At 36.7% G+C, this 21,168-nt stretch overlaps 1 protein-coding gene across 1 annotated transcript in view; it reads left to right on the top strand.

Annotated features, from left to right (window-relative positions):
- The window catches only part of LOC100926947 (heparan-alpha-glucosaminide N-acetyltransferase-like), a 150,289-nt gene that overhangs the window by 28,067 nt on the left and 101,054 nt on the right, over nucleotides 1-21,168 (top strand). Inside the window, exons 6-7 of the mRNA XM_031949371.1 lie at nucleotides 3,898-4,010; nucleotides 8,230-8,354. Coding sequence (XP_031805231.1) covers nucleotides 3,898-4,010; nucleotides 8,230-8,354 — 238 coding nt within the window. The remainder of the gene's footprint in view (nucleotides 1-3,897; nucleotides 4,011-8,229; nucleotides 8,355-21,168) is intronic.

The raw sequence follows: 21,168 nt of genomic DNA, 5'->3' as shown, positions 1-21,168 counted from the left end.
AGGCTGAGATATGTACAAAAATAATCATGATAGAAGGCTGAATTTATGGTGTAAAAGTATTAGAAAAGAGTGGTCACTTCCTGCTCAGCAGTGGGAATGGGACCAAGGAAGGCTTCACAGAGCTGATGTTATAGGAGATGGACTTGGATGGGAAGTATTTTAGTAACTGGAGATGGTTAGGGAGCGGTAAGGAATCCTGACTCAAGCTTACAACAAACTTGCACAATCAAACTTGCCAAGATGTGGAAACAAGATTCAAATTCTTCTGTGCACACTAAATTAGATATGTGACTTTGGCTAAAATAGCTTAAGCTCTGTATGCTTTCAGCTTTCTTAAATGTCAAATATAGACAATACTCACCAAGAGAATTAAAATTCCATTAACCAAAAAAATTAAGAAGTAAAGCATGGTAAGCATAATCTGTTTGCTTCAGGATTTGTAATTGTCGTCTGGGTATCCAATTCTTGTTGGATTGTCATACTTCATATCTCACTGCCAGAGAACGCCACCAGGAGAATGCTGGCATTTAAAAAAAATGGGCCATTGATTTCAGCTGGAGTCATGAAAAGAGCTTTACTATTTGATAAAAGTAATCAGTCTACCCTATTTCTTATGTCCCATTCATTGTCCCCAACACCCATACTGATACACAAACTCTAGAGGATGTCCATCCCAAAATGTTCTATAATCTGGACAAGAAATATTCTTTATCCATTTGGTATTTCCTCTGTGAATAGTTAGACCAAGCTGCTTTGAATAATTACAGATCTCTTCCAGGATACTCTGCAGTGCTATAAAGTTTGATAAAATCAGTACAATGTCATCTGCATTGGAAACCCTTTGTCATGCATAGGGAATCCCATTTTCTAGATGTCATCCATGAAATGTATGGTCAAAAAGAGAATGGAACCTTTATGTTGCTAGGAAACTAGACTGTATGAACCTTCAGGACCAAGGATCTTTTCTACTCATCTTGAAAATTTCTTCAGTATCTAATGTTGACTTTGCAGTTGGTAAACATTTATATACATGTTTGTTGAATGAATAATGAACATGAGTTAGCCTTATATTATAACCAATTATGTCAAATGAGGTAGAAAAATCCCAGACCTTTGATCTAAGTCCTAGCATTGTTATGCTTGGAATGTTAGAAGGCCTAGATGGGGGCCTCCATCTTGTTGGGTTTATCCTTTCTGAAGGACCTATTATTTTTTTTTTCTATAGTGTTTTTTTCCAAATACATGCAAAGATAGTTTTCAACATTAACCTTTGCAAAAGCTTGTATTCCAAAATTTTCTCCCTCTCTCCCCCATTTTTCCCCTTCCCTAAGACAGCAAATAATTCAATATATATTAGACATGTGCAATTTTTCTAAACATATTTCCATATTTATCGTGCTGTGCAAGAAAAATTCATATCAAAAGAAAAAAATCAGAAAATTAAAAAACAACAACAAAGTGAAAATATTATATATAGCTCTTTCTCAGATTGCAGATGGCACTTTCTGAAGGACTTATTTAAGGACAATTACAAGTCATAGAAGTCCGCAGTCTTTAAAAAACTAAAGTTGCAAGGTACCCAAATGATAATGGAGTAGTCTGTGTTATGCATGAGTAGGCTCCAATGTAGTATTAACAAAGAATTATATAAAAGTTATCAAAGAGAAGTAAAAAGAGAAAAGAAGGTAGACTAGCTATGTAATTGTATATAACAAAATTAAGCTATAACCAATATACAGCCCACATCCTCTGTGAATATCCAAGCAACATCAAGAAGTCTGGTAGTAGGTCCCCAAAAAACTGAGCATAGCTTGTGAAGGATTTACAGGAGAGAACAGATAAGAACCACTTTGGATCAGAAGGCACGAACAAAGTACAGTCTATACCTCAGGAGGGATTGTCTACACCAATGAGATCATGAATCCATGGAACTATTAGAGAAATAAGAAGGGCCGAACAAGATGAGAAGATTTAGATGAATCATAAACTGGGCCAACATTGATAAGACTAAAATTCCATTGTTGAATTAAAATGGGATATGACATGGTACTAACTGATAAAATATAATATAGGAGGAATTGTGAGACCCAAATGAGTAAGTGCATATAATGTCCTAACACTTTATAAATGTTAGCACTTTCTTCCCTTACTCTTCTTACTTTCCTTTAGATACTATTTGATTCCTCTCCAGGTTCCTCTCCCATTTCATCACACTTTATTTTCTTCCATGCCACAGGAACCCTTTCACCCTGGAAGATCATTCTGCCCCTTAATTCTCCTCTTCAAGTTGGTTCCTTTTGGAATGGCTGTTTTAAACAAACTGCCTAGACTAGGCAGGTTCACTTTTTCTTTTCCAAAATCCACATTTGAATCCTCATATCTCTTTCTCCACTATGTCTTTTCTTCCTTTTCTCAGCCCCCAGCCCCTTCAGTTTTATTTCGTGTGTTGCCTCCTCCCTCAATATAAATTCCTTTAAGACAGAGACTGTCTTTCCTTTTGCTGGTAATTATATTCTTGGTGCCTTAGCACAGTGTCTGGCACATGGTAAGTACCTTATAAATGGTTATTAACTGGATGAATGACTTGCTTTTCCATTGCAGTAATTTGTTTTTCATTTCTGAGATCTTAAAGCCCACTTTCTAGAAAGTGGAGATCCCTACATCTAAATCCCTAAACATCTAAATATTGACATCAGATATGCTTTCAGCTCCCAAGGTCTGTTTCTTTATCACATGCAATTGACTGGAAAATTTAAACAGGGTTTTATATTTTACAAGGAATAAAGTGCCGCAATTTTTAAATACACAATCAAAATTGTATTTAAGGCAAAACAATCAGAAATCTATTTAAAAAGAAAACTCTCCAGAGCAGACTGGATGGTGCCCCAATTTATAAAGCCATCCTACTCTAAAATTCCCCAGTTAAATTTTCAGCTTATACCCTATGAGTGGGCTCCTGAAGCTAAAACTAGCAAGTATTCCAACTTCATTTTGTTCAAAACCAAAAATGTCAGCCCTCACATCAGACTCTCTCCATTCTTCTTGGCTTTACTAACTAATTTCAATGAAGATTTGCCCTAGATAACCTGTACCCAAGTCATTAATATACTATAGAATCTCAGGATAATTCTCAGCCAATCAGGAACCCCTCTGATTGCTCATGAGTCACTGCTGCTGGTAACTATTCATTTCCATTTAATCACTTAAAAATCACTTCTTTCTCCTCCCAAAGACAGAAATGAAAAAATAACCTTAGAAATGATAGCATGGTACAGTGGAAAGAGTTTTCAATTTGGAGCCAGAGGATCTGGATTGGAATCCCAAATCTGTTATTTATTATGTGACTTTGGGCAAGTGGGAAATTTGTGTAGATTTTCGAGCCTCATTTGGTTTTCTGTAGATTAGGTGATATTTAATGAATGTCCCAGCTCTAAATCCTGTAAGATAGTATTACATTTATCATCAACAACCCAGAAACAAAGTAATTTAAAACATAACATCTAATGTATCTCCTAGATTTCATAGATAATATACTTTTTGTCACACAGGGCATTCTGGTGAGAAGGAACATGAGTAAAGGTTCAGACACGACAGGACAGTTCTGAAGGCAGCTGAATGTGGAAGGCTCAGTTCTTAGCTCAGCAAGTTAATGTTTCATAAAAGAAATAATTCGCTCAACAATTCAGTCCTCTCATAAATACGTGATTTTGGTTCTAAGGAGAGAAGGAAAGAAAATGTGTTTGTCTTAGGCTTCTCCATCCCCACTCCTAAAAAATTCAACTCAGAGAATCTTTTCTGAGATCAGAGACAATGCCTTTGCAATATAGACTGTGGTAGTGTGTAAGTAAATAGCTATAGTAGGATGGAATTGATTCCTTCTACTCCTCTATCCTCCAGTATCCTGGAGCTGGGCAAGACTCCCAGGAGTCCTTCAAAGGCTTGGCTTCACCTATTTTGCTGTGGCCCTGATGCAGATTGCCTTTGGGGTGACAGATACGCAGATATATCAGGTGAGTATCATACCTGTTCCTGTCTGCAACCATGTTGACTACATATACCTGGTGTCTCAGATGAGGAAGACCAAGATACCCCACTGCATTTAGAGCCATCTCTAATTGTCCTGATCTATATCTGGCCACTGGATCTAGATGGCTTCAGAGGAGAAAATGAAGTTGGTACCTTTGCACAGCTATCCCTCACTGAAATTCAATTCATTTGCAAGTTGTAGCATTTCTTCCTGATGTCATGGTTCTCTTTGACAAAGATCAAATTATTTTGTTCCATTGTCCCACTTTAAGAACAAATAACCCATGTGTCAGGCATTGTGCCAGATGCTGGGGATCCAAAATTACAATGCAACAGTCCTTGAACTCAATGAATTTATATTCTAATGTATATACATAGACATTTGTATATTATACATACACATATACATATATACACCCATATATACATATGCAAATATACACAATGCATTTATGCTCATGCACATATGATATATGTTATTTTTGTTCAACATACATGTTATCTTATATTCAAGAAGTGCTCTTGGGCATGGCAGTGCATTCCTATAATCCCAGATACTAGGAAAGTCAAGACTCTTAGATCTCTTGAAATCAGGAGTTCTGAGCTGCAGTGTATTGCACATTAATCCAGCATCAATATATTGAAACCCTGGAAGTAGGGGTAACAATAGTTTGCCTAAGGAACAATGAATGGGCGCAGATCAGGAATGGAGAAGATCAGAGCTCTCATACCAAGATCAGGCTTTGAGAAAAGCTCTTATACTTCCAGTCTGGTCTAGAAGAAATATTTTATGCTTTAAAAGTCCACCATGTTTTTTGAATCTTCATTTTGAAGAGGAAAAAGGAGATATTATAGTCAAATGATGTCTCTGTATCAGGAATGTTGGGTTTTCCCCTGAAATGTCCCCCACAATGAAAAGGTTTATCTATACTCTATACTTGCCCTTTCTTTCCGTTTTGTCTTCTCTTATCTTCCCTTTACCCTTCTACTCTTTTCTGGGCAATAGTTCTTCTTTTCTAATTATTCTGGGACTTGAAAAACTGACATTTGCATCCAAGAGTCCTCACAAAATATATCTTATGCCTATGTTTTCTGAAATAGAATTTGGCCTTAAAAATATCAATTTCAATCTGGAATTTTTTTCTTCCAAGGACTGATATATATATATATATATATATATATATATATATATATATATATATATATATATATATATATATTTTCAGAACAAATCATTCTGAAAACAATTGTAAGTCTTTGCAAGGATTTCAGAGCTAGATAGGAACTCAGTGACTATTGTCTAACTCAAACTCCAAAATGAACTCCCATTGCAATGTGCCAATGATTATCTAGTTTCTACATTAAGACCTCCAATAAGGGAGAACTCACTAAGGAGATAGTCCTCAATCGACAAATATCTATTAAGTAGTCTTCTTCTACTACTACATTATTACTAAGAACTTTGCAACTATTACCTTCTTTGATTCTCATAACAACCCTGGAAGGCAGGTGCTTTTATGATGTCTATTTTAGAGATAAACTGAGATCAAGTGAATTACCCAAAGTGACATGACCACTAAATTTCTGAATTTGAATTTGAATTCAGGTCTTTCTGACTGTGGGTCTGGCTCATTATTTACTGTTCCACTTGGTTGCCCAAGGAGCTTCATTATTCTTGAGGATCATTCTTATTTCATTTATAATTTCAGATGGTTAGAGTGATTTCACCATAGTATAATAAAAAGCAGAAAGCTTTTCTCATAATTTTTTTTCTTTTATGAAAAAACTTTATTTTATGTCAGTGAAACAAGAGAGCAAAAGAATATTGAGATATAGACACAAATTACCCTACTACATTTAATATGTACTTTAAAAAAATAAGCTTTATATCAGTGATGGCAAACACAAATAGAACTGGATCTCTTGCTGAACTCAAATTGATTTAGAAAGCTACAAATTAACATTATCTATGTTGTATTTTTATTTATTTTGTTAAACATTTTCTGATTACAGTTTTATTTTATTTTTTTGCTGAGGCAATTGGGGTTAAGTGACTTCCCCAGGGTCACACAGTTAAGAAGTATTAAGTATCTGACTTCACATTTGAATTCAGGTCCTTCCTCCTGACTTTAGGGCTGATGCTCTATCCACTGCGCCACCTAGCTGCCCCCTGATTACACCTTAATCTGGTTCCAAGACAATGGGGAGTTGGGGGCCAGAGAGTCTGGAATTTGACACCACTGCACATAATCAAGATTTACAGTTTTATATGTAATATTTAAACATTTTTCTTTGCATAAGGACATTCATTTAAATATAGTTGTCAAGTTTATAATAAAAAAATAAAGAAAACTAAAATAAATTTAATAATCTTATATTTAATAACAATTTAAGGTTTTGCTAATGCTCTAAATCACCATTGATCAGAGAGAAATGAAAATTAAGACAACTCTGAGGTATTACTACATACCTCTCAGATTAGCTGATGATAGGAAAAGATAATGATGAATAATGGACGGAATATGGAAAAATCAGGACACTAATATATTGTTAGTGGAGTTGTAAACTGATTGAACCATTCTGGAAGGCAATCTAGAACTTATGCCCGAAGGGCTATCAAACTGTGGTTGATATCAAACTTTGACCCAGAAGTGTCTCTATTGGCTCTGTATCCCAAAGAGATCTTTTTTTTTTTTTTTTTTTTTTTTTAAATTTAATAGCCTTTTATTTACAGGATATATGCATGGATAACTTTACAGCATTAACAGTTGCCAAACCTCTTGTTCCAATTTTTCATCTCTTACCCCCCCACCCCCTCCCCTAGATGGCAGGATGACCAGTAGATGTTAAATATATTAAAATATAAATTAGATACACAATAAATATACATGACCAAAACGTTATTTTGCTGTACAAAAAGAATCCGACTCTGAAATATTGTACAATTAGCTTGTGAAGGAAATCAAAAATGCAGGTGTGCATAAATATAGGGATTGGGAATTCAATGTAATGATTTTTAGTCATCTCCCAGAGTTCTTTTTCTGGGCATAGCTGGTTCAGTTCATTACTGCTCCATTGGAAATGATTTGGTTGATCTCATTGCTGAGGATGGCCTGGTCCATCAGAACTGGTCATCATATAGTATTGTTGTTGAAGTATATAATGATCTCCTGGTCCTGCTCATTTCACTCAGCATCAGTTCGTGTAAGTCTCTCAGGCCTTTCTGAAATCATCCTGTTGGTCATTTCTTACAGAACAGTAATATTCCATAATATTCATATACCACAATTTATTCAGCCATTCTCCAACTGATGGACATCCATTCAGTTTCCAGTTTTAGCCACTACAAAAGGGCTGCCACAAACATTCGTGCACATACAGGTCCCTTTCCTTCTTTATCATCTCTTTGGGATATAATCCCAGTAGTAACACTGCTGGATCAAAGGGTATGCACAGTTTGATAACTTTTGAGCATAGTTCCAAACTACTCTCCAAAATGGTTGGATTTGTTCACAACTCCACCAACAATGCATCAATGTCCCAGATTTCCGCATCCCTCCAACAATCATCATCATTTTTCCTGTCATCTTAGCCAATCTGACAGGTGTGTAGTGGTATCTTAGAGTTGTCTTAATTTGCATTTCTCTGATTAATAATGACTTGGAGCATCTTTTCATATGACTAGAAATAGTTTCAATTTCTTCATCTGAGAATTGTCTGTTCATATCCTTTGACCATTTTCAATTGGAGAATGGCTTGATTTTTATAAATTAGAGTTAATTCTCTATATATTTTGGAAATGAGGCCTTTATCAGAACCTTTGACTGTAAAAATATTTTCCCAGTTTATTGCTTCCCTTTCTCATAATTTTTGTATCCCCAGCCTCTAATCTAGTGCCTGGCAAAGAAATAAGCATCCTATAAATGCCAATTGATTGATTGATTTTTGATTACAGTGGGAATTGTGCTAGATTTGGAGTCCAAAGATTTGAGTATAAATCTTTTGGCCAGTCAATTATAACCTCTGACAACTTGGGATATTTCTCAGTCCCTTAGCCTCCCTAACTATAAAACAATATGGTTGGGCCAGATGGCCTTTAAGAATCTTTCTAAATTTAAATCTATTTTCCTATTATTCTCCTGATACCATCACTCTGTGGTCCTAAGAATGTCTCTATCATCTCTTTGTCTCCCATCTGTTTAGGTTAACCTGTGGTGGGCTCCCTTCAGAGATGTTATCCTTTACTGGAAGGAATGGTTTATCATCATCAGCCTGGAGATCCTTTGGTTGTGTCTGACTTTCTTGTTGCCCGTTCCTGGCTGTCCCAGGTAAACGCCAGCCTGGTCAGGGCTCACCCACAAGCCAGGATGCAACCATGTGAAGCTATTGAAAATCAAGTTATTGGGAATTTTAAAAAGGCTCAAATTCTTCCTACTAGCAGCAATAATTTTATCATTTCTTAGGGATCTCTCCATCAATAATATTCCTAGGCTTATTAACTGAACTTAAAGAATCAAAAAACATTGGGACTAGGAGGGTCTTTATATATCATCAATTTTCACAGGTGAGAAATCTGAGATGAGAGATAGAATATTTTGCCTAAAAATAGTGTGGGTTCCTGTTGTTGTCCAGTTTAGGTAATTTAAAAGGTAATTTTAAAGGATCTGAACCTTGAAGATGAAGACTTGCCCTCTAGTGGAGTACACCGAGGATCAGTGTTTAGTCTTGTGACATATTTTGGCAATGGCTTGGATAAAGGCACGGATAGCTTAGTTATCAGATTTATCAGGAAGTTATCAGTTATCAGAAAGCCAGGAAATTTTGTTAACTGTATGGATTACAGAGCCAGGAACAAAAAAGATCTCAACTGGTAGAATGTTGGATTGGATTTAAGAAGATGAAATGTGATTCAGACAAATGCAAAGTCTTATATTTGTTTTCAAAAACAAATGCCAAAAGTAAAAAACAATAGATGCATGGCTAGATGGCAGTTTTTCTGAAAAATATAGATATGGGAAGGGAACTTAATGTCTACAAGATAAATGAGCCAGCAATATGATTTGTCAGAAAAAAAATCAAATCCAATCTAAAATGAATTAAGAAAAGCATAATACTGTATCTAGGATCAGGGAGATATTATTACTTTTATGCTCTCTCCAATGTCACTAAAAATCTCTTTATTGTCAAATCCAGTGGCCTTTTCTCAATCCTCATTCTCCTTGACCTCTCTGCAACCTCTGACACTGTCAGTCACGCTTTCCTCCCTGAGAATCCCTTCTTTCTAGGTTTCCAGGACATCACTCTCTCTTGGATTTCCTCCTATCTCTTACCACTCCTCAGTCTCCTTTTCTGGATCTTCCTCTAGATCATCCTCTCTAAGCACAGGAAACCATCAGGGCTCTGTCCTGGGCCCTCTTCTCTTCTCTCTCTAAACTACTTTCACTTGGTGATCCTCTCCCATGGATTTAATTAACATTTCTAAGTTGATGTGTTTTAAATCTATCTATCCATTCCTTATCTTTCTGCTGACCTCCAATCTTACATCTCTGAATGCCTTTCAGACATCTCAAAATGGGTACCCAGTAGACATCTTAAATTCATTATTTCCAAAAGAGAACTCATATTTCCTCCTAAATCATTTCCCCATTACCTTCCCTTTTACTGGAAAGGGCAACAACAACAATCTCAAGCCCACAATCTAGGAGTCATCTGGAATTTCTTACTCTCTCACCTGCCACCCCATCCCCATCCAAATAGTTACCAAGGCCTATAGATTGGAACATATCTTGAATATTGGTCCTTCTTTCTTCTGACATAGCCACTACCCTAATGCAAGCCCTTATTGCCTCACATTGAGATTATTGCAAAAGTTTTCTAGGGGCCTCAAGTCCTTCCCTACTTCATTTTATCCCTCATTCAGCCATTATAATGATTTTCCTAAAGCACAGGTTCAAGCATGTCTTCCCACCTTCTTAAGAAACTCTAGGGGCTTCCTATTGCCTCCAGAATCAGATACAAAATATTCAATTTGGTATTCAAGCTCTTCATAATCTAGCTCTCTCCTCTCTTTCCAATCTTTTTACACAATCTTTCCTATCTATATGTACTCTTTGATTCACTGGCACTGGTCTTTTTGGTTATTCCATGAACAAGATACTCCATTGTTTCACTGTGGGCATTTTCTTTGGTGTTCCCAATGCCTGGGATTCTCTTTTTCCTGACATTTAGTTGGTAATTAATAAATATATATTGATTGCTTGATTAGAAAGAGAGAATGTAGAATATATGTTCAGTTCTGGTTACAGTTCAGAGAGGGTATTTATAAACCGAAGAGTGTCCTGAAGCAGATGATCTAGGTGGTGAAAGGCCTTAAGATCATGGGGCAGATGGAGGAATTAGTGATTTTATTACTCTGGAGAAGAGAAGACTCAGGGGGAATTGGGATACTCAAATTTCCAGTGTATCCATGATTTAAGTCAATGTGGTCAGTCTCTTCAATGCAAATTGCAGTCTCTTTGTATCTTCTTATCCTATGTGACTCTCATCTAAGTCCTTCCACAAATTAACTATAAGAGATCCACATAGTTTCCTAGGAGGGTTTTCTCAGGTTTTCTTGATGTCTCAAGGTATTAAAAGAACACTCAAGTACTCTATTGTTACACTGTATTAGATTTTCTTCTTTGAGATGCTCATTCATCATTTTTGGCCACACATTTCCTTGGTGGCATCTTTTGTATGCTTTCTCTATAATGCTTTATAATGCGTTACAGTTTATTTACACCCAGCAATAATCCTCTAAGGTGGCTAGGTTAGACAGAAGATAGAACTCCTGAGTCACAGTCAGAAGAGCTGAGTTCTACACCTGGCCATAGACACTTATTAGCTGGGTAACTCTAGGCAAATTATTTGATCTCTATCTGCCATAGCTTCCTTATCTGTAAATGAGGGTGATAATATGTACTTCCCAAGTAAAGAGATATTATTAAGAGGTAGAATGACTTGCCCTAAGAGATAGTAGGTTCCTCTCAATTGAGGTCTTCAATAAAAGCTGGATGGCTATTTCTAAGAGGATTATAGCTTTAGAGCTGTGAGACCTTAAGGGTATCTAGTCAAACCTTTTTATTTTATAAATGAGGAAAATGAGGGAGGTGAAGTATACATGAAACAATTAGGATTTGAACTCTGGATGTGAGAGAGAGGTTCTTCCTTGAGTGCAATTTGGAGTAGATTACCTCTGAAGTCCATTACAATTTAGACACTCAAGGAGAAAAGAATATAAAGAATCAGGACTGTGGAAATGGTCCTTAGACCTAGACAATGCAAAGAAGAAGCTATAAGAGTTATGAAGAGAATACTATTTAGGAATTCATAAATCAGATGTCTCAAGTGACTATTTTGGTTAAAACTAAATATGACCAAAGACTTGCAAGAAAAGCTCAGGACACAAAAAAGATTTCTTAAAATATGTTGAGGGAAAGGTGAGGATGTCACTCCACAGCTCAAGACACTTCAGTGGCCTTTCAATTTCTCTAGGTTATATTAATCCAAATCCTGATGTTGTTAATTAAAGTTCTTCAAAACTGACTTTAGCCTGCATCTTCAGGCATTTCATATTTCTCCTTCAAACATGTTTAAGTTCTAGTGACACTGTTTTACTGTTTCCTTTATATGGCTTTTGATTTCTCATAGCTTTTCACCCCCTATCTCAAAATTAAAATATTCTCTTTGTTCATTTCTCTTAGAATCTTTAGTGTCACTTAAGGCTCAACTAAGGTACCATCTCCTCTTGGAAACCTTTCTTGGTCTCTTTAATTTTTAGCCATTTGTCTCTTTCTCAAATTATCTTGTACATTACCTGTGCTATGTAAAAATTTCATCCTTTAGTAGAAAGTTGGTTTCTTAATATCAGTGATTTATTTGTCCCCGTTATTTTATTGCAGTCCCAGTATCTAGAACAGTGACTTGTGCACATTAGACAATATATGCTTTGGGGGGAAATGATTAAATGAATGAATCAAAGAAGGGATAGTAACACTGTTTATTGTGGATGGGATGATGATGATAAAAGGTAGAGAAAGCAACATGATAAACTGTTATTTTGTTTCTGTTTTCTTTGCCAAGGAGGATCATGTTCACATTGAAAAGGGCAAGGCCAAAACTGAAAAGGCTAATGGGGAGATGATATCCAAGATAAAGAGGGAAATAGCATGAAGGTATCCAGCTGTTCTAAATGAGTACAAGTCACTAGGATCAGATTAACTATATCCTCACATAGTAAAGGGACAGGCAGAGGCTATTGCTGAAACTACCATCAATATCTTTGAAATATTTGAGAATGAGGACAGAACTATAGGAATGAAGAAGGGAAAATACAGGCATCTCATCTTTTAAAGGAAAAAAAACAATTACTAACAACCACAGACCAGTGTTTTTTTTCTTAACTCCTAGAAAAAATTTACAATGATTTTTAAAAGAATAGTTGTTGGATACCTGAAAAAGAAAATATTCATCACCAAGTCAGGTTGACTCCATCAAAGCCAGGTCCTGTGAGACTAATCTCATCCTTCTTTTTGACAGGGTCTCTGGAATAGAAAATAAAAGGAATATTATAAATATATTTATCCAAATGTTAGTAAAGCATTTAACAAAGTACAATCAAGTAGATTTGGAACAGGTATATTGACTCAACCTGAAGAGTAGTCATTAATGAGCAAAGCCAACTTGGGAAGAAGAAGAAGTCTCTATTGTTCTGGCTCACAGGACCTGGCCCTGGTACTGTTTGATGGTTGTTTTACTTGTAAATATATGAATTGGGTCAAGAAATGGGGCAACTTTATCTAATTTTACATGATAAGATGGGGAAGAAGAATTACCATATGGATGAGAGAATCAGGACCCCAAAAGATCAAGAGAGACTTAAACATTCAGCTGCATCTAATAAGATGAAATATAATAGGGATAAATGTAAATCCTTATAGTGGGACTCCAAAATCTATCACAGAAATAAAATACACTGTGGGAAAGAGGCATGGTTATGTAACAGTTCATCTGAAAATGAACTGATGGTTTTAATAGACTCCAACTTTAATTTGAGGCACCAGTGTGATATGATATTATATTAATAATAATTTTAGCTAATATTTTGATATTATTGAGTCATTTCAGTTGTGCTTGATTCTCTGTGACGCCTTTTGGGGTTTTCTTGGCAGAAATACTAGAGTAGTTTGCTTTTTTCATTTCCAGTCTTTATTTATAGGAATGACAAACTGAGGCAAACAGGGTTAAATGACTTGCCCAGGGTCACACAGCTAGAACATATCTAAGGCCAGATTTGAATTCAGGTCCTCCTGATTGCAGGGCTGTGATTTTCTCCATTTCACCATCTACTTCTTATAGCTAATATTTATATAACTCCTTAAGGTTTGTAAAATTCTTAAAATATATGAATCACTTGATTATCACCACAACCCTGGGAAAGAGATGCTATTATAATTTCCATTTTTCAGGTGAGAAAACTAAAGCTGAGAAGCTAAGTTACTTGTCTAGGATCACACAATTAGTGTCTGAGCTAGAATTTGAACTCAGACTTTCCTAATTCTAGGCCTAGCACTCTACCCACTAAGATATCTTAGCTCTGATCCTTAATCCAACTTAGAGAAGAGAAAATTGTGGACGAGTGGCATAGTAGTCCACTTTAAGTCTTTAAGAGATTTTCATGTGAAAGTGGGCTTAGACGTTTGATAATATAGAGTACAACTGAGGACAATGAGTCAATGTTATAAGGAGGCAAATTTCACAAGGAAAAACTTCCTAATAAATAGAGTTTTCCAACATGCTGGGTTCTCTTTCATTGGAAGTCTCCAAACAAAGGCTGGATGTCTACTTAGGTGTGTGGTAGAAGTTTCTTATTCAGATGGAAATCTGGGATCTCTTTCACCTGAAATTCTCTAATTCAATATTTTCCTGATCCCTAGCAAAATTCTAAGCTGTATTATTCCATGGATAATTTGCAAATGCTTAGGAAAGAAAGCAATGATAACTTGAATCAAGTGTGGGTAAGCTAAGAACTAATCATGCTTTATTAATCTCATTTTCTTTCCTGGCAGGGTGTCCAAGCTGAACCATCATTGTCTTGCTACAGATACATAAAGTATATATGGATTTTAGTAAGGCATTTGATGAGTACTTTAATAAAATCCTGTGGATAAGATGGAAAGTATGATTATATGCTGTGATAGATTCATGCTCATACTTAATGATTATTCACTGATTAATGGACTAATGACATCTTGAAAAGAAATCACTAGTAGTATGCCAATCTTTGCACTTTGTTCTTGGCTTGGTCTTTTCAGAAATATTTTTTTAACCAGTTACTTGGAATCATAGAACTTTAGAACTAGAAAGTATGATGTGACCATCACATTTTGTGAGAGACATTGTCAAGATGAAGCTTATTTAGTGAAAGACAAAAAGGACCATTAAATGACTCAAAAGCATGTCACACAAGCAATGATAGAAAATTCTTGTGACATTTACTGCATCATATGGTAGTACAGCAGGAAAATCAGCATGGAGTAATGGATAGAGATCTGGCCCTAAAACCCTGAAGATCTGGGTTCAAATCCTGCTTTTAGCATTCTGATTTTGGACAACCAAATCTACTAGGTTATAAGACAACTCACTAAAATAGGAATTTTTAACCTGGGGCTGGGGCTGGGGTGAGGGAGAATAAGGGCTAGTGAAATTAGATAAGGAAAAAAAATAGAGGCTTTATTTTCACCAACTTCTGACTGAATTTTTGTATTTCAGTTGTGAACAATGGCAACAAAACATTCTGAGAAGGGTCCATAGGTTTCATTAGACTACCAAAATGGTCTACGCCACAAAAAAAGATTAAGAACCTCTTCTCTAAGTCTAAAAGTTGCAAAGAAGGTGCCTACTTACAATCATAGAACATATTTCTTCACCTGGGTGTTCCTCATATTAAGGAAATCACAAGTCCAGGCTCTAACCCTAACGTTATCCCTATCATGGTATTAAGTTCATGCTTTCACAGTGGCTATATTCAAATGACATACTAATATGCTATGTTATAATAGAGTTTCATTCTACTATCATTGAAGAAATGACCTCAGAAAGCCATATATCAATTTCCTCTTTATCCTGTCTATAGCTTATTTGTATATATTTGCTTATCCATTGTCTTTTCCATTAGATTTTGAACTCCTTGAGGCAGGAGCTATTTTTTGCCTTTCTTTCTATTCCCACATCTTAGCATAGCATCTGACTCATATTAAGTGCTAATAATGCTTATTGAGTCACTGACATCTGTTTACATATTGTAAAGGTTCTATGGTTCGCAGTCAGGTAGCCCCCAAACAGAAGCAAGACCTTTCCCTTAAGAATTATTGTTTGTCTTGTTCCTGATGTAATTGCTTTGCTAACACATAGGCCAGATGAGAGCTGTATCCCTTTTCAGGACTATTCAAACCCTGCTATCCACTGTTGTGGAAAAGTGGATGACTGGTAGCTGTGGAGGGCATGCCAGGAGCATATAAACTACAACTTTTAGAATCACAACCAAAGGATGTTCTATTCTGATCAGCTGAGATACCAATGTTATCTCTTATTTGTTTATGTAAAGAAAAAAAGTCCATTCCTCCATGAGTGTTATTGGTCCTTCTCCCAGCATTCTATTTCCATTCCCATCCCCACTCAAATCCACTTATGTTGTTTGCCTGCTTTTCATAGGGGTGGGTAGGAGAGAGTGAGTGAGAGAGCCCAGTAAAGTGGGCTGATCATTCTGAGGCCCATATATCTTTTTATTTCCCCAAGGGCAGCTGCCCAGACATGAATGCCATTAATTCTTTTTAGAAGCAGCTCTTTGAAGAGTGAGGACTTTGAAATGGGTGAGTTTTCCAACAGAGATTTCAAATCATCCTGTTTTCAGATTTGCTTTCATTGATTTTATTGATAAAAGAGCAGACCTTGTGAAAATGATGGGGTGACTTCACAAATCACTATAGATTGAAGATGATAACCCACTTTCTTCAGCTGACCCAGTTTCACCAACTTACTTAAGAAAGAAATCTTCACTTTACTCTCTCCCAGATACTGGCCTACTTTCATGGAGGGCATTTTTCCATGGCTAGGTAGATGGTAGCTTTTGCAGAAGAAAAAAAGCCTCTCTTGCTTTCAGAAAAGGAGAATGATGGTAATTTGCCTCTTTGTGAGAGAGTTATATAATCATTTTCCACCTGTTGTACCATAGGCTTCAAGGCACTCAACGGCAAAACAGCCTAGATGAGAAACCTCTTCAAGGAGTGCTAGGTCTTTGTAGGCTACTGAAGGATTATCCTTCAAATCTGTTAATTGGGGAAAAACAAAGACAAAAAAGAGAGAGAGATAGCAAAAGAAATTGGCATTAGCAGATGTTTCTCAGAATCAAGTGCTAATTGGATGAATTTAAAGGGGAAAAAAGATGTTTCATTAGAGGAAGCTGGGGAAGAAAGTTGTGCTCATCTGCCTATTCTCTTAGGACTTTAGGAAATGGCCCTTTCTCCCTCTCACCTGTAGGTCATCTTCAATTGCTAGCAGAGGAAGAAGTCTGGTAACAAGGATTGTTGTTAATGTTGTCATTTGCCCTTCCTTCTTTAAGAGGACCAGACATCAGGGAGGTGATGCTATGACATTCAAGGGAATTGGATTTGAGAGAGTGAGGGCATTTCTCCTCCAGAACCAACTGGATTCAAGATATAGATCAGGATGGCTGAGAATGGTCATGGATATATAGTGGAAGACGTGGCCTTTTTAAGCTAAGGATTTTAACAGGGCTCAGTTTGATTGAGACAACTATCCATTTGATGATTAAGACTAAGTAAAAAAGAAATGAGGCAAAGAATGGCCCTTTTTAGGAAGATGGGAATAGTATTTAGATTTAGAAATGCCATGAGGGTGTTGAAGGTATTAGGGGGTGCTCAAGGCTAGGAGGAGGGCTTCTTCTGGAATTGGGCCAATAGAATCACACTGAAAACCTAAAACAAGGCCTCTGAGTTTGTGATAGACCACATGTCAATTTTCCAATATCCATTCCCTTCCTCTTTGAGAACTGGGTCTATGCTTTACTCATCTTTCCGTCAATGGCTAACACAATGAATATAGCTGGCTCTCAAACTATACATTCTGGGCTTTATTGAGTCAATTATTCCTTTATGTGCTTCTGTCTGGGTGCCCAAATACATGAAAAGTGTGGGAAGGAGGGAGAGTGAGCCTGAATAAATGGTAGCAACAAGGAATTCATCAGGATGGAGTGAACTTTAAGAAAAGAGATGTGATTGGTAAGTGATAGGGACAGAGAATATGAAAAGGAGTGAAGATGTCAACTCTTCCTCTTGGCCATGTGTGTCTCAGGGAGATAGCAGTAAGAAGAGCTGTCTGGGTTGACAGGGTACCAAGAGCAGAGGTATTTTCAAGGGAAAGCTCATCTTCAGTGAGTACCAGACTGGAGTAAAATGGAAAGTGTACAGATTCCAGAATTAGGTGATTTGAATTCAAATCACAATTTTGATCTGAATGGCCTTGGATAAAAATCAGCCTCTCTGATGCTCAATATTCTCATATATAGAATGAAGTAATTGGACCAGACACTCTCTAAGGCCCTTTCTAGTTGTAGAGCAATGGTCCTTTGTAAAGGTTAACATGAATTTGAGTTTGACAATGGAAAGAACAAACAAGATAGGGATGAGTAGGGTTTGGGTTCAGTTTGCTAATGAGGAAAGCAGTTCTGGTGGTAGCTAATGTCACTGTTAATATTATCTTCCCTCTGTTCCTTACCGAGACAATGTAACTCTCCAGGCCTAGTGACAATTTGTATAGGTGGGACTGAGGAGATAAAAGTGTCTGATTGTTTCAGATCTCAGAAAGCACGATGCCAGGGGAAGACTGGAGGTAGTTTGCTTCCCTCAGTAATAAGTACCTGGGACAAAATCTAGGCTTGTCCAAACTAATTCTCTAGGACTGGTGTGGTGAGAGTTTAGACCTGGAAAGAGCTAAACATGGTCTAATATCAGTGAGCTGGAGGTTCAGTTCATTTAATGAGATCAGACTTTTGAAACAATCTAAGTGTTTAGGAGTCAGAGATTGTGTAAGATGGAAAGGAGTAAATAAGTAGGCTGAAGGACCCAAGGAAGCAATGGAATAGAAACTATAAAAATCTATATAAACCAATTATTGACTATTTTCATATAGTTGGAATGGGGATTGGGATTCTAAAGTACAGTGCAACAACAGGCATCAATCTCTCTTTTATGCCACTTATATTGTCTGAAAGACCATAGAGTACATAATTTGACGTGCACCCCTGGTGACAGTTCTAGTGTTAGGAAGGAGTGAGGAAACCCTACTATCAGGACCCAAAATCTCTCATCTAACTCTTGCATTCTACTTTCTCTAAGATGTGACTTGGGAGCATTTTAACTCTACTGCAGAGAACACAACTCCATTGTACTGGCCACTTGTTCAAATGCCAGGTATAGACTTGTCAAAAAGATTATTTTATAGAGAGCTCACACAGGGCAAGCATTTATTTACAAGGTAGTCAGGAAAAGTGATCAAAGGATGCCCTCAAGGTCTCTCTTAAGAACTTTAGAATTGATTGTAAGATATGGAAGACACTGGCACAGAACCGACCAGAATAGCATGCCCTCATCAGAGAAGGGCTATGCTTTGAGAGCAAAGCAGAATTGAACTCAGAAGAAATGTGAGATGCATAAAGTTAGAGAGACCATCCCAAATGTTCAAAGGGACTATTTGTGTCGGACCTGTGGAAGAGCACTCCCAGCTTATATTGGTCTGATCAACCATAGTTGGACACACTCTAATACACACTGTAATTTATCTCTAACATAGTGATGTCATTTTGGTCCTCTTCGAGAATGAAGGACAACAACCAAATAACCAGTGCTCATCTTGATCAGTTGCTTATGAGAGCACTGATAGGGCTGGCAAGTGAAGCATCACAGAATATATAGTTCAAGAAAAAAAATGGGCAGAGAAAGAATGAAGCAAGGAAACAAGCTTTATTGAGGAGAAATAGTCACAATGTGAAGGGAGTAAAAAAGAAATACCTACTGGAATACTGGGTGGAATTAGGCGCCCCATAAAAGCCAAAGCAGATTAGATTTTATAAAATTCTACTGGGAAGGAGGGAGGGTAAGAGCCTAACCATAGTCAAGGCTTTAGAACTGGTACCGATTCATGCTGGAGGGAATATCTAAAGAATTGGCAACTAGTTGATCATTCAGACTCCTCATCATTGGGAGAAAGGGCTTTCTGCCATTATGGCAGGCTGGCCTTTGACAGAGTTCATCAAGATATTTTAACCTCCCCAGCATCTTCATTTAATCAGGGCAAGGAGACTGCTGAATCTGTTACTCTGTGTAATCCATAGATATTCTATGGTATTTACTGGATGGGTATTTTGTGGATAACAGTACCAGGAGATATGACAACAATGATTCCATTTATATTTTGTTTTCAAAAACTTTTACAAAACCTTTATCCAATGTTAGTCCTGTGAGGCAGGGACTACAAGTGTCATTGTCCTCATTTTAAAGATAAGTAAACTAAGAATCAGAGGGCTTAATTAATTTGACAATAGATAGTTATAATGACAGATCCAGGATTTGAATCTAGTTCTACTTCTCTTGATTCCAGTTTGGATTCTATTTTGTGTGTATGTGTGTGTGTGTGTATGTGTATATGTTTTCCCATATATATTCACCTGTTCTTTTTATCAAAGCTTTTTATTTTCAAAACATATTTTGATAGATAATTTTCAACTTTCACCCTTGCAAAACCTTGTGTTCCAAGTTTTTCCTCCCTTCCCTTAGATGACAAGTAATCCAATATATGTGAAATATGTACAATTCTTTTTATACATATTTGGATTCTATTTGTATCATACTGTATTTATCTTGTCTATTTGTTGCAACAAGTACTAATATCTCTGGGACCTACAAAGAATTGGGATAAGTTGGCTTGGACTGAAAAGCTGGCTTAACATTTCCAAAAAGGCACTACCGTTTTAAGTCCACTCTAGGCATCTTCATTCTATTTGTGTATGGTGGTTTTAGTGAGAACTCACCTCAATTTGGTCTCGCCTGAAATAGAAGTGAAATGGTTTCTGACAACCTGGAAGTAGGCAGAGAGAACTCCAAGTGCACCTAGTCCTAAGCCATTACAGTCCTTGAATCAAATTGATTATGAGGAAATGATATGGCGACAAAAAACCAATAGATGGAAAGAAATGTCTTGGATAGAGAGGAAGATGAATGCAGCATGTTTCTCTGTCTCAGATCGTCCCTGACAGAGGATGATAGTCTAATATCTCAGTATGAAGAGGCTAATACGAGGCCATAAATCACTAATGGCACCTTTTCAAATAATAGTCTGCCTTTTGGATAGCAAGTTAGGACAATATGCTACGGAAAGGACGTCCTAATTGTCTCCAGATTGTCTGGACAGAATTTTTGTTTGTATTTAATAGTCTAAGGAAGGTAAAAGAGGGAGGAGGCCACCTAGACATCCTTTATATAAATGTGCTTCATTTCAAACATGGTGTTTAGTTACCCAAACATTCAGGTAAATCTAAGGAAAATGTGATTGTGTGTATCACTCGGTCATATAGCACTGTGGTGACATTGCAGTTCTGTCAGATGTATGGAGTAGAAAATGGAGAAGTCCTTCTTCATTGCCAAGAGTTATTTATGACTAGAGGATTGCCATGATACAATTATTTGAGACTTAAATAGTATTCAAGGAGAGGGAAATTGTATTCAATCTTAGTTTAATGAGAAAGATAATTTGATTCACTGGATAGATAATTGGTCTTGGATTGAGGAGGATCTGAGTTCAAGTACTTCCTCTAACATATATTGGATCTGTGACCCCAAGAAAGTAATTTAACTGCTTAGTGTCCATACCTATCTCTCTAAGACTATAATTTACATAGAATGTATTGACCTGCAATGGTAGAAAAAGTAGTTCAGAGGGAGCTCCCTACTCTTCACAAATCCAATTAGAAAAACAGAAAATAAACCAAAGAAAACAAATACCACTTTATCCCTCATTATATGTATGTGG

Source organism: Sarcophilus harrisii, chromosome 2, assembly GCF_902635505.1.
Source record: "Sarcophilus harrisii chromosome 2, mSarHar1.11, whole genome shotgun sequence".
Taxonomy (NCBI): domain Eukaryota; kingdom Metazoa; phylum Chordata; class Mammalia; order Dasyuromorphia; family Dasyuridae; genus Sarcophilus; species Sarcophilus harrisii.
Note: the sequence above shows the minus strand (reverse complement) of the source record. Positions and strands in the feature narration are given on the sequence as shown.